Source organism: Esox lucius, chromosome 1 (assembly GCF_011004845.1).
Source record: "Esox lucius isolate fEsoLuc1 chromosome 1, fEsoLuc1.pri, whole genome shotgun sequence".
NCBI classification, from domain to species: domain Eukaryota; kingdom Metazoa; phylum Chordata; class Actinopteri; order Esociformes; family Esocidae; genus Esox; species Esox lucius.
This window is the reverse complement of record NC_047569.1, coordinates 33,310,773-33,325,176: the sequence shown is the minus strand read 5'-3', so window position 1 is coordinate 33,325,176 and position 14,404 is coordinate 33,310,773. Positions and strand designations below refer to the sequence as shown.

At 39.4% G+C, this 14,404-nt stretch overlaps 1 protein-coding gene across 1 annotated transcript in view; it reads left to right on the top strand.

Moving 5' to 3' along the window:
- The first annotated feature begins 1,319 nt into the window (after positions 1-1,319).
- LOC105012073 overlaps positions 1,320-14,404 on the top strand; it is a 17,626-nt gene continuing 4,541 nt past the window's right edge. Inside the window, exons 1-9 of the mRNA XM_029120410.2 lie at positions 1,320-1,362; positions 1,443-1,475; positions 2,371-2,428; positions 7,670-7,812; positions 8,013-8,147; positions 9,085-9,275; positions 9,366-9,394; positions 11,208-11,317; positions 12,640-12,734. Coding sequence (XP_028976243.2) covers positions 1,338-1,362; positions 1,443-1,475; positions 2,371-2,428; positions 7,670-7,812; positions 8,013-8,147; positions 9,085-9,275; positions 9,366-9,394; positions 11,208-11,317; positions 12,640-12,734 — 819 coding nt within the window. The 5' untranslated portion in view covers positions 1,320-1,337. The remainder of the gene's footprint in view (positions 1,363-1,442; positions 1,476-2,370; positions 2,429-7,669; positions 7,813-8,012; positions 8,148-9,084; positions 9,276-9,365; positions 9,395-11,207; positions 11,318-12,639; positions 12,735-14,404) is intronic.

The window sequence follows — 14,404 nt, the reverse complement described above, 5'->3', positions numbered from 1 at the left end:
AGAAACATTGTACATGACCCTTTCAAGACAGCCGGCCACATACCTGAAGAACAAAGAACAGACACACTGACGGTTTAGGCAGATTAACAAATTGTCAGTGTACCCAACTTGTAAGAATGAGTGCCACAACAATTGAAAAAAGACCTCTCCTCACACCTGGCATTCCAAATCTAGTCTAAATACAGAGCGTGTACTTTCAAACCAGCTTAATACTTAAAATAGCAATGCCTTAGAATTCACTAATACACCAGTTCAACAAATTTCTGTAACAGTTACCAATCCATTCCCAAGGAATTCCATGTGCATTATTTTGCTGTCTGGCAATTTACATTGGACAGGTCATCCCACAGAACTTAGGACACAAGCTGAGTGTAAGCGGCTGACAGAAGTCTCCAAAAAAAAAAAATACAGGGTAACAGGTAAACAATTATGGGAAAATGCATTAGATCCTAAGTAAAATTGTAGGCATGAGCAAGAATGATGTCATAAATGTTTGTGGGATTGTATGCATGTATCTATTTAGAGTCTAATGTTTGTCAATGTTTGTTGAAATTGATATTTTGGATGTAAGTGTAATGTTAAGTTGATGTTTGCCTTTACAATCCTAATAAAAGAAAGTAAACTGTCATAAACTTGACCTACAAGGGAGTTAAGGATGGAAGATATCTCTGCTTTCAAAATGTTCATATCAGGACACTAATTTTGTTTTCCAGACAACACCTTGGTAAAGGCTAGAACTAATACAACTATGAGCTCTGGACGGATGAGTCAATGGTGTAGTTGTTTGGTTGTAATTCTTGACGCCATGTTTGTCAAAATCCCATACGACAAACCCCATCCATTGTTCTAACCAAAACGTTATTCCCATTTTCCCCAACTTCTAACCTTAACTCCAAAAAGCCTAATCCTAGTTCCTCCCCCTAACCTGAATTGTAACATTTACCCCCAACATAGAAAATATACTTTTTCTTCATGGGAAGCAGTGAAGTTCACATTTTCCTTTTTCAAACTTTCCTTGACAGGATTTCTGGTCAAAACCAGCAGAGCAGAAAACAACAGCATGGTCCAAATCAAAGTAACCCAATCAGATCAGCCGATGTCAGGATGCCCAAAGTACTTTGTAACACGTTCACCAAACTGAAGCTGGAATGGCTTTTCCTGGAAAAACAATGACTCACACAAACTGGGATTGTTGTACTACAGGATCTTTTGAGATGGCTAGCCAATTGGATAGTTTTGTCAGGGGTGGAGCTTGTAGGTGTGGCTGAAATGTACTGGTACTTATCTGAGTGCATCCCAGTCTCTCATCTATGAATGATAATGCAAAAGACTTCACCATGATAACCACATTATTTATGTTTGGTAAGTGGGCATCACTATCAAACATGTTTCTAATTTGATTTGGACATCCTTTTTTACATTTCTTTGTTCTATTTGTGCAGTTTGGTTGTCTCTACCCAGTTACAGTGAACCTGGTAAGTAAAAAGCATTATCACCACTTGTTGTTTTAGAATGAATGAAAGTATGATGGGGATTCAGATTATGTTGTACAGCTGTATATGACTCATCGCCTCTTCGGTTAATTTGGGTGCAAACATGCTGAAGAAGCAGGGTTTTAATGTGAGCTCCTATTATTCATTTCTTGTGGTTTGGAATTTGAGCTTCATCTATTGTGTGCCTACTTAAAAAAAATATCACAGACGTTCTTGTATAGAAACAACAGTCCTGTTGGTGGAATTAGTTGAGTAAACTGTAAACAATAAAGCCTTTGCAAACATACTATTGGATATATGATGTATAGATTCGTAAAAATGTATAGCTGTTATTTCATTCAGTTAGATTCAGTTTGGTCCGAAGTGTACAATATTTGAATGTTTGTTACAGGATAGCAATTTTATTTTGAAGTTATGTTTTAATCAGAGGCTGACAGGATGAGTTTTTGCTAATCAGTCTGGCTTTTGAGTCTCCCATGTTCCAAATTTCATTAATCTACATGTATTGAGGTTTCACAGGTTTTCCTCTGTGCCATATTTGGTGCTTGTATCCAAAAAGGCACTATCAAGTCAACATTTTCAACAATGTAGAAATTATATATTCCTTTTCATTTCTATTTGTTAACACAGGAAAAATGTTGACTGGTTTTTTGTTGATCATTAGTTGCTTGATAGTCTTATAATGGATTGCTGTTAAGTTGTCCACTATGGCACAATATCTGCAGGATTCAATGCTTTAGTTTTACAGGTTTTCCCAGTTACATTTTCAAGATAAAATGCCACACCTGTTGAATAGCTAGACAATCAAAATATGTCCCAAAACACATAACCAGGAGAATGGTCTTGATATTGGAGTGTTCCTGTGATCCTGTTTCAGTGCAGATTATTCCTTCTGGACTGCCAGTCTCTGTCCATGCTAAGAGGTTCTATAACATGTGAGTACATCAAGTACTGTAATAGTAGAAGATGCCCCTAGGAAACAATCTTTAAGGCTATTACGTCAAAGTGAAATATAAATTTAGTTTTTTAATTTTGTTTTTTTAAAGTATAAAGTGACATCATGACTTATAGAAGCACTGCATGTCTAATATGTGCCAATCTATTGTAGTGTGTTAAAGAATTCTCCCGGGTGCTTACATTTAGAATCACTTTCTGGTCCTGACAAAAAATTATCACTGTTCAACCAGTTGACCAAACGTGGAGGATTTACAGTATAGTGAGTACACCCCTCACATTTTTGTAAATATTTGATTATATCTTTTCATGTGACAACACTGAAGAAATGACACTTTGCTACAATGTAAAGTAGTGAGTGTTCAGCTTGTATAACAGTCTAAACTGCTGGCAACAAACGTGAGTACACCCCTAAGTGAAAATTTCCAAATTGGGCCCAAAGTGTCAATATTTTGTGTGGCCACCATTATTTTCCACCACTGCCTTAATCCTCTTGGGCATGGAGTTCACCAGAGCTTCACAGGGTGCCACTGGAGTCCTCTTCCACTCCTCCATGACAACATCACAGAGCTGGTGGATGTTAGAGACCATTTGCTCCTCCATCTTCTGTTTGAGGATGCCCCACAGATGCTCAATAGCCCAGGCAATTTTTAGTGAGTTTGGTACACATCCGGAGGAAAGGGAGCGATTTATTATGGTCAGCATTGGCTGACCTAGCACAGGAAATACCTCCTGAAGTAATTTTGTTGGAATCGGGTCTAGCTGACAGTTTGTAGGTTTAGAACTCATTACACATTTTTTGAATGTGTCGAGCGATAAGGTATCAAAAAATGCAAGTGTCCCCATTGACACCTGGTCAGGGTGGTTCAGGACATTTTTAGGTACACTTACCTAACCACATTGCATTATGGGATTTTTGACGTGCTGTATGCTGCCTGCTGTTACCTACCTGGCTACCTGCCAAACTTTTGAGTATACTCTACAGGTGCTGGTCATAAAATTAGAATATCATCAAAAAGTTGATTTATTTCAGTAATTCCATTCAAAAAGTGGAACAAAAAGTGGAACTAGATTATATTCATTCATTACACACAAACTGATATATTTCAAATGTTTATTTCTTTTAATTGTGATGATTATAACTGACAACTAATGAAAATCCCAAAATCAGTATCTCAGAAAATTTTAATATTACTTAAGACCAATACAAAACATTTATTTTTTAAATGTTGGCCAACTGAAAAGTATGAACATGAAAAGTATGAGCACTCAATACTTAGTTGGGGCACCTTTTGCCTGAATTACTGCAGCAATGCGGCGTGGCATGGAGTCGATCAGTCTGTGGCACTGCTCAGGTAATATGAGAGCCCAGATTGCTCTGATAGTGGCCTTCAGCTCTACTGCATTGTTGGGTCTGGCGTATCGCATCTTCCTCTTCAAAATACCCCATAGATTTTCTATAGGGTTAAGGTCAGGCAAGTTTGCTGGCCAATTAAGAACAGGGATACCATGGTCCTTAAACCAGGTACTGGTAGCTTTAGCACTGTGTGCAGGTGCCAAGTCCTGTTGGAAAATGAAATCTGCATCTCCATAAAGTTGGTCAGTAGCAGGAAGCATGAAGTGCTCGAAAACTTCCTGGTAGATGGCTGCGTTGACCTTGGACCTCAGAAAACACAGTGGACCAACATCAGCAGATGACATGGCACCCCAAACCATCACTGACTGTGGAAACATTACACTGGACTTCAAGCAACGTGAATTCTGTGACTCTCTTCTCTTCCTCCAGACTCTGGGACATTGATTTCCAAAGGAAATGCAAAATGTACATTCATCAGAGAACATAACTCAGCAGCAGTCCAGTTCTTTTTGTCTTTAGCCCAGGCGAGACGCTTCTGACACTGTCTTGTACATGCGACAGCTGAAACCCATGTCTTGCATACGTCTGTGTGTGGTGGTTCTTAAAGCACTGACTCCAGCTGCAGCCCACTCTTTGTGAATCTCCACCACATTTTTTGAATGGGTTTTGTTTCACAATTCTCTCCAGGGTGCGGTTATCCCTATTGCTTGTACACTTTCTTCTACCACATCTTTTCCTTCCCTTCGCCTCTCTAATTATGTGCTTGGACACAGAGCTCTGTGAACAGCCAGCCTCTTTAGCAATGACCTTTTGTGTCTTGCCCTCCTTGTGCAAGGTGTCAATGGTCGTCTTTTGGACAGCTGTCAAGTCAGCAGTCTTCCCCATGATTATGTTGCCTACAGATCTAGACTGAGAGACCATTTAAAAGACCTTTGCAGGTGTTTTGGGTTAATTAGCTGATTAGAGTGTGGCACCAGGTGTCTTCAATATGGAACCTTTTCACAATATTCAAATTCTGAGATAGTGAATTTGGGGTTTTCATTAGTTGTCAGTTATATATCAGTCTGTGTGGAATTAATGTATACATTATACAAGTTTCACTTTTTGAATGGAATTACTGAAATAAATCAACTTTTTGATGATATTCACATTTTACTACCAGCACCTGTATATTAACTAATTGGTCCAAATTCTACTTTAAGAGTTTTACCAAGGCAATCTTTTTTATCTGTTGACCTCTAACCCAACTTTACTACATCTGGACTCTTTTTGGACATAATTTATGGAACTACTCACCCCTGAACACCCGACGCTATAAGTATCATTAAAATGCCTTACCACTGTAATTGTTGTAGCAACAACACGGAGGAGAACTATCGTCTTCAGTTAAAGATTGCAGAGTTAGAGCCTCGGCTTCTGACGCAAATGTCAGGTAAGGATAATGTTAGTGAAGAAATAGAAAAAACTACGTCAGTGGTAGAGCCACCGATATAGCCGCAAATCTGGGGCTGGTGCTAGCGAAGTCTAAAACTGGCAAGTATAGTACAGAGATATTGTTATTCACGTTGACACCAACGACATTAGGATGAAACAGTCAGAGGTTACGAAGCAGAACATAGCATCAGCGTGTAAACTAGATAGAAAGATGTGTCAGCATCGAGTAATTGTCTCCCAGCTAGGGGTAGTGACGAGCTCTACGGCAGACTTGCGCTACTCAATCGCTGGCTGAAAACAGAGTTCTGCCCGTCGCAGGAGGTAGAGTTTGTAGATAACTAGCTTTCTTTTCGGGACTCCCCCAGAAATAGGGCCAAGCCTGATCTGCTGTGGAGCGACGGACTCCATCCTAGCTGGGGTGGTGCTCTTCTTTTATCTAGGAACATTGACAGGAGTCTCACTCCTATAGCTTTAACATGAGATAGGGTGCAGGTCAGGCTGCAGGCTGTTAGGCAGCCTGCTAGCATAGTGGTGTCTGTCGATGGCATAGCCAGAGTAGTTAGTACAGCTTTACCTATTGCCACTGTGACTCGTTCCAGGCTGTGAAAAGTTAAACAAGGTAGTGCTAACAAAAACAACCTTATTAAGATAAAGCCTTCCTCCACCTCGGTCACAAATAAAAATGACTGTATCACCTCGCATCTCAAAATGGGACTCCTAAATGTTAGATCCCTTCCTCCAAAGGCAGTTGCAGTGAATGAATTCATCTCTGATCATAAACTAGATGTTATTGGTTTATGTGAAACGTGGCTAAAGCCTGATTAATTAGTTGCCTTAAATGAGGCATCTCCTCCTGGCTATAGTGATCATATCCCTCGTGCATCCCGAAAAGGAAGGGGTGTTGCTAATATTTATGACAGTAAATATAAATTTACTCTCAAACATATCACATTCATTCTTTGGAAGTTTTACTCATGAAAGTTAACCAGGCAGAATAAATAATTTTACATACCTACTATTTATAGGCCACCCGGGCCATACACAATGTTCCTCAATGAGTTTCCAGAATTCCTGTCTAACCTTGTAGTCATGGCAGATAGTATTCTAATTTTTGGCAATTTCAATATTCATATGGAAAAGTCCAATGATCCTCTTCAAAAAGCCTTTGAAGCCATAATTGACTCAATGGGTTTTATCCAACATGTCTCAGGTCCAACACACTGCCACAATCACACCGTAGATTTTGTCCTGTCACGAGAAATAGATATTGTAGATCTAATAATTTCCCCCCCAAAATCCTGGATTATCGGATCACTGTCTTATTACATTTACCGTTAAAACAAGAACTCCACTTTCTCTGCAAACAATGAGTTTCAAAAGCCGTACTATAAATTCTCAGACTACAAATAAATTCCTTGATATTCTTACAAGTTCGCTCATTAACGACAGAGTAAATAGATCTGTAAACTATCAAATTGAGGATCTAAACTCAACACTGCGAAATACATTAGACACAGTTGCACCACTAAAAACAAAAGAAATAAGCAACAAAAAACTTGCTCCCTGGTACACAGACAATACTAGAGCACTTAAGCAAGCCTTCAGAAAATTGGAGCGAAAGTGGCGCTCCACCAAGTTGGAAGTGTTCAGACTAGCCTGGATAGACAGTACACTACAATACCGAAAATCACTCATGTATGCAAAATGAGCTTATTTCTCCAACCTGATTGAGGTGAACAAAAACAATCCCAAATTTCTTAGATACAGTTGCAAAGTTAACAAAAAAGCAAAGCTCAACAAGTGAAGTGGGTCTTCACTTTAGTTGTAATGAATACATGAACTACTTTGATGAAAAGATCATCACCATTAGAAAACAAATAACTGACTCCTCCTTAAATAGTTATGGTCCTCAAAATCTTAGTTGTCCTACCAGCAATTCTTTTTTCCAGATCCTCAGAGAGTTATTTGCCATGAGGTGCCATGTTGAACTTCCAGTGACCAGTGTGAGGGCGATAACAACAAATTTAACACACCTGCTCCCCATTCACACCTGAGACTTTGCAACACTAACGAGGACATTGGCTAATTCGGCCCAATTTTGACATTTTTACTTAGGGGTGTACTCACTTTTATAGCCAGGGGTTTAGACATTAATGGCTGTGTGTTGAGTTATTTTGAGGGGACAGCAAATGTACACTATTGTACAAGCTGTACACTCACTACTTTACATTGTAGCAAAGTGTCATTTCTTCAGTGTTTGTCAAATGAAAAGATATAATCAAATATTTACAAAAATGTGAGGGGTGTACTCACTTTTGTGTGGTACTGTAAGTACTGGGGTCACATTCTTGATGTCAAAATCGGACGTTGTGTCAAAACCTCTCTTCCGCTGATAACCTACATGACATGAATACTAGCCTCTGCTTTGCAGCTCACACCCACGTGACGTCTGTGGAGTCACGGGATATGATGTTCTGCAGTTCACCTGTTGTGATGGAATACTACATGAAGGGGCGAGGCTGTCCTGCTGCGGAAGCAATGCCTTCAGCATCACCCAGGCATCTTGTTGTCAAGGTGAGATAGAAATCTGGGTTTCATTCTCTCTCCAGGACGCATCAGCTCTGTGATACACACTGAAGTTAAGTCAGGCGGGTGAAAGAACAGGACTGCCCTTGGAAATATCTGCGCAGGAAGCATTATTTTCTTAACATCTTTCAACTTTGACTTATCATGCAGTATATGTGTTTTTGTTTGAAATTCTGTCATGTGTTTAGGTCAGCTGACTGCTAATGTGAGCCAGCTTGTGTCAGATTGCTGCGGGTACAAAGCCTACGACCCACTCAACTATCTGTGCTGTAACAAACGGATACTTAAAAGGACCAAACCCTATTCCAAGTGTTGTGGAAAAGGTACGTGAGTTCAGATCTCTGGACTTCTGTTGACGTCTTTGTCGCTTATAATTAATTACGTAGTTGTAGTTTGTTTTAGTCTTTCCAAAAGCATAAAGAGAGGTCCACGCATTGTGACCTCACCTACAGGGATGTCACTAGAAATTATTGGACGGGGGGGCTAAGCCTTCATTTTGGGGGGTCTGGGCATACTTCCAAAAACATAACAACTGGTGTAAAATCTATGAACATTGTTATTTTTGGCTAAAAGTATACCTGTCTCATAGTTTGTGATAGACACTGTTCTAATGACTTATTCTATCCAAATAAAGAAATTCCAATTAAAGTCCACTCTGTCGTCATCCATCCAACACCAACAAATGGCACAACAACGACTGTACTATGTAGCCAAAATACTTTTGTCAACTATAGTTTATAGTAAATTAACATCTACATACAGTGCGTTTCTAAACAAGATTTCCCTGAATCTTTCTGAATCATTTCAAAACAGATTTAGTCATTAGCCCATTCATCTCGGAAAGAAGTCATTCAAAAATGTATCATCATTAAAAAAATAATAATTTATAATTTATAATAGGTTAACTTAACAAACATGAATCAGTGAAACATGCACAGTTTTGCAACTAAATTATGTTCCTTTGAAACTAACAACTAATCTGGAATCCGCTATTATCAGAATATCTAACTGCAATTTTGAAAAACATCTTCGCATACCGAGTAATCATTTGATCAAGTCATCAATGTTTATGATGATTATTAGTGACATACAAATGTTAGCTAGCATGTCATGGGAAATGCACCATGACATGCACCTCACAGCTTTTCTGCTCACTCACTGCCCTTCAAAGATGATAAAACCTGTACCATGCCACTTGAACGTTTGCATGCTTTTACTGTACAAAGCCAATTTCATCAGTTGTTGTATTCCCCCATGCAGAGCTTTTTGACAGTCACCAGCTTTGCTGTGGAGTGGAAAAGATAGTCCTGACCAAAATCTCCAGTAACCATAAGTGCTGTGGGAACCAACAGTACGACAACAGAAGCCAATGCTGCTGCAATTATACTGTAGTAACCACAAGGACTCTGGATGGAAAATGCTGTGTATCAAATGACACAGTGATAACAAAAGTTTGTGTTATTGACTCATTTCAAAATAGATTTGTATTATTGTAATGAAACTTCACATTATGACTATGTTTATTTTTTCTTTTATTTCAGCCGGCCCAGACACATAGATCTAACAACTGGTAATGTTGTGTTTAGCCATAGTAATCTGCACCATTTCATTATATATATATATATGTATATATGTATGTTTATATCCATTGGCTCAAGCTAAAGAAAAGTTAGTATGGATGACCTATAGGGAACACTTAAATCACATATCGGGTCAAAATATATTCAAGATCAAAATCTTTACTGTACATTGTGTAATTATTTGAGAACAAAATGACATAACAAGGGTCAATGGAAACCAAAATCACCAACCGAATGAGGGCTGGATTCAAACTCAAAAAAATAAGTACAAAATAAAGTAATTAATAGAAATCACAGCCTGTTCCAACTTGCGCGAATTTCACAGCAATTCACAATGTGCTTCAGTAGTGTGTATGGTCCCCACATGCCTCTATGCACTCGCAACAATGTCTGGGCGTGCTCCTAATCAGATGGCGGGTGGTGTCCTGGGGGATATCCTCCCAGATCCTTGATCAGGGCATCAGTGACCTCCTGGACAGTCTGTGGCGCTACTTGGCAGCATCGGATGCACTGATACATAACGTCCCAGTGCTTCTCAGTTGGATTCATGTCTGGGGAATGTGAGGGCCAGTCAATGGCATCAATGCCATCGTCATCCAGGAACTGCCTACACATTCTGGCCACATGAGGTCAGGCATTGTCCGGCACCAGGAGGAACCCAGCGCCCACCAGTGTAAGGTCTGACGATGGGTCTGAGGATTTCATCCTGCTAACTAACAGCAATCAGGGAACCATTAGTTAGTGCAACCTTCCAAGGATATGTCTTCCCAGACCATCACTGACCCACCGCCAAACCGGTCATGCTGGATGATGTTACAGGCAGCATAACGTTCACCACATCATCTCCAGACTCTTTCATGTCTTTGCCGAGTCCCACTAGAGGATGTCGGGCTCTCATGCAGCCTGTTTCTGACAGTTTGGTCAGAGACATGCACACCAGTAGCCCACTGGAGGTGGGGCTCTGGCAGTTTTGTAGGGCTCTGGCAGTGTTCCTCTTGTTTCTCATTGCACAAAGGAGCTGCTACCGGTTCTGCTGCTGGGTTGATGCCCTTCTACGGCCCTGTCCAGCACTCCTCGTGTAATGGCCATCTCCTGGTATCTCCTCCATGCTCTTGAGACTGTACTAGGAGAAACGGCAAACCTTCTTGCAACAGCATGTATGCAGCTGGACGACCTGTACAACCTGAATGGGCTGCAGGTACCGCCTCATGCTACCAGTAGTGACAAGGACATTAGCAAAACGCAAAACTAGAGAAGAATCAGTCAGGAAGGATAAGGAGAGCAATTGTCTGCGGCCACCACCTGCAAAACCATTACCTTTTTTGGGGTTGTCTTGCTATTGCCTCTCCAGTGCACCTGTTGTCACTTTCATTTGCACCAAAACAGGTGACACAATCACTTATGCTTCCTAACAGGCGAGACTGATAACCCTGATGTTTAATTGACTTGGTGTTATACTGTGATGATTACGTGTTCCCTTAATTTTTTTGAGATGTGTATTTGGGTTCAGGTTATATAGTCTATCATATTATAAGGGAATAATTACTGTAACTTCTGGAATGCTTGTTTTATTTTTTTCTCCGATGAAGGCTTTGCCAAAACATTTCATGCTGGCCCACTTTGGGAACTCCCCGCCCCCACTCATGCCAAGTCAAATACACAGGACCAACCCTTGGCAAAAAATTTGCCTATGTGTTTATTATTTGGTTAGGTATGTCTCTATTATTTGGTTAGGTATGTCTCTATGCTCATGCATCTTATTCTTTGTGTGTTTCTGTATGTGTGTTCTCCACATCCTTTCAGTCCTTCTGGGGAGAAGTTCTGTGGTGAAGCCTGTTATGACCCGACAACAGAGCAGTGCTGTAATACCTCTTTCCAGGGGCCATATCCCTCTGGCCAGAAATGCTATCAAGGTAGACCCAGACACACCATATTACCACTGTTGTGAACTGTGGAAAATATATTTACTCACTTTTTCAGACTTGGTGTGTCTTTGTGTGTTTGGGTGATTATGAAAGATTTATGTTCCACAATTATTTTTAAGCGAGATTGATTTCAAAATGGACTACTCATTGGGCCACCTTCAGTCTGTAACATTTTATGAAAACAAATGAAGCAAGGATTTGCATGTTTGTCACATTTCTCTTCTAACAGATCATTTAGCGAGGCATAAATCACAACAACTCTCAGGAATCCCAACATAGGAAATTCCCTCCAACTGTGTAGCAAGCACTCTGTCAACCCTACAGTTAACAGATATGGTCTATAAGTCCTCAAGGCCTTAATGCAAGACAGCCTTGCTCCTAGCCAGAGGGCGGGTGGAGTCCTGGGGGATCTCCTCCCTGTTTTGCAACACAGACATGGATAATATCATCTGTTTCATCTGGTTGTGTTTTTGCCCTCAATTTATTTTATTCTGATGCACGAGTGTTCACAAGGAGTGGCAATGTTTCCTCTAGGCTGTTGTGTTTATTGTAATATCTGTTTTGAATCTTGGCAAGGTCTCCCTTGCAATAGAGATTGTGTCTCAATAGACTTTTTAAATATTTAATGTGTAACAGTAAAACATAAAAAAAAAACATGGTAACATTTAACAAAAGGTTGCATCCCTTCATTGTATAGTTACTTAAAATACTAAGAAAGAAGGTAAGAGCTATTCTGAAAATGTAATAATTGTCAGTAACCACTACTGCACAGTTATCAGAATAAATAGCATTTTAGCTGTTACATTACACCTGTTTCATATCAAGGCAGATGTGTATTCAAAAGATACAGAATCACTGTCTTCAAAAACAATATCAGTCCTAAAAGAATAGACAACACAACTTAGTCTACCCTTTAAGCCTCATGTCTGTCACAAACATAAAAACTCACTCATTCTCTTAGTACAATTGTCTAATATCTCTACATCCACCTGAACCCTAGATTGTATCTGTAGTACAGGTCCTACTTTAATCCTTCCTGGACCGTAGTCTATTGTTTCGTTTTTTTTCCAACAGATAAAATGTTCGGACCGCAGAAAGCATCTACTCATCCGGAATAGGTTGATTTATCAAGCTGTGTGGACTAAATAGTAGTGACAAGAAGTTTGAGTGTCTTGAACATTTGTTTAATTCAATAATAGTATTAATGTGCTTATTCAAATGCACAGTATTCGCTTCCAGGTTAGACAAACAATGTTCCAGTCTTGTTTCTTGAGTTATTCACCAGTACCACTCTTCATCTCACTGTCCAGGTCAGACTGCTGACTGTGGATCCTCACCTTACAATCCAGAAAAAGAGACGTGTTGTGCTGGGAGTGTGAAAAACAGGGTGCATGGAAACAATCTGGTAAGTCTTTTAGCCAACAGGGCTAAGGCAGGCAACTAAAGCACCGATCTCTGTACCGCCTTCGATTCACTTATATGAATGCTCATATCAGTCATAGTCATTTGAAACAGCTAAATAATCCATCTGACTGTTTTGTAGTAGACTCTTTAACACAGACTGTTTAGTAGTAGTTCTGTGCACTACAGTACAGGCATGCATCTGTGTATTTTAACATGTTTTATATAGTCACAATAACGTAAAGTTCTGTAAGAAATGACAGAACATAGACATTGTGGGAAGGGGGGTCTCAGGGCCAATTTTCTAATGCTGCATTGCTTCATTTCAAAGTATTTCAGGGTGAACATGTCTCTTAAAGTTTTCTGGTGAAGTAAATAGTGCACAGTTGATTCTATAAGCCACACCCTGTAACATATTCTTAGTAGGGGCTCTCCTCTTCTGTTTGAGAGTCAGTGAGCCTGGCGTTGGGAGCGTAACATCTTCTTGCTTCTCTTCTCTATTGTTTGGCACTGTTTCTAGATGATGTGTGCCCTGGTGCCCCGGTAAGAAAGTCAGACTTTTATCAAGGATGTGGACGGTTTTGTGACTGTGGTTGAATTTGGCATATATGCTTGGTACAGTGGTTGGGTGCATAGAACTTTTTATTTGTATAACTGTTTGTGAATGTGTGTATGAAGTGTATGTATGTTATTTGTGTTGTTTGTATGTCTGTACTTCATGATGGATGCCACACAATTGCATGCTGAATAAATGTAAATGCTGTCTCGTAAATAGATAATTGTAAAGTAATTCCCACTGGGAATCCAGCCAAGATAGACTATCCAACAATTGAAACGTTAAATCATGCACAACTTTTATAATTTCTGCCTGGTTAGGTATCATAGGTTAAAAACACCTGAACTGTTTCCCAAAAAACAGTGATGAACATGCGTGAGACATCCTCATTTGAGAATCGGGTTGCAAGAGGAACTGGAAAAACATTGCACATGGAACATAGAACAGTTACCAGAAAATGTGGTTAAACAAAATAAATGAATTCGTTTTTTCTTGATTTAATTGTGTTTCTAATTGTTTAACGGTTTAGGTTATGCTATTATTAACACATTTTTGACTGTAAAAAATATCAAGAACAAATCAGTAAATCAGACTGAGGGAAAATATAGATGATCATGTTATTTTCTACACAGAAAACCGTCTTCCCACTAAGCAAAGTAATCTTTCCAATGTTGTTTACTCAGTGGTAAGATATATATGCAATTAAGTAAACAGTGTTCAATGAAAACATCACTTTACTTAGATGAGGGGGTTGCAATAATATTAAAATAAGGGAACACCATGCCTAATAAAAGTTAAATAATTTTAAAAGGCTAATTGCTGTAAGCAATGAACAGGCTAAAATACTATATTGGTGTTAAAACAAATAATATATCACAAAGTGAAATATAAAATGGCTGGGCATTGTTTGGAGTAATATTATTTAACAAGTAAAATTCAGTTCAAATTCAGATAGCATAGTGTGTTGATGTCATTTAGAATTTTAAAGCAACCAGCTCCAATAGGATTGTGAGTTTGTTCAACATGGGGTACATAGCTAAGCTAGTGAAGATGTTGTATGCAGGGGGACAGCCATGCTGGAAAGGGCCTTCCCCAAACTGTTGCCACAAAGTGGAAGC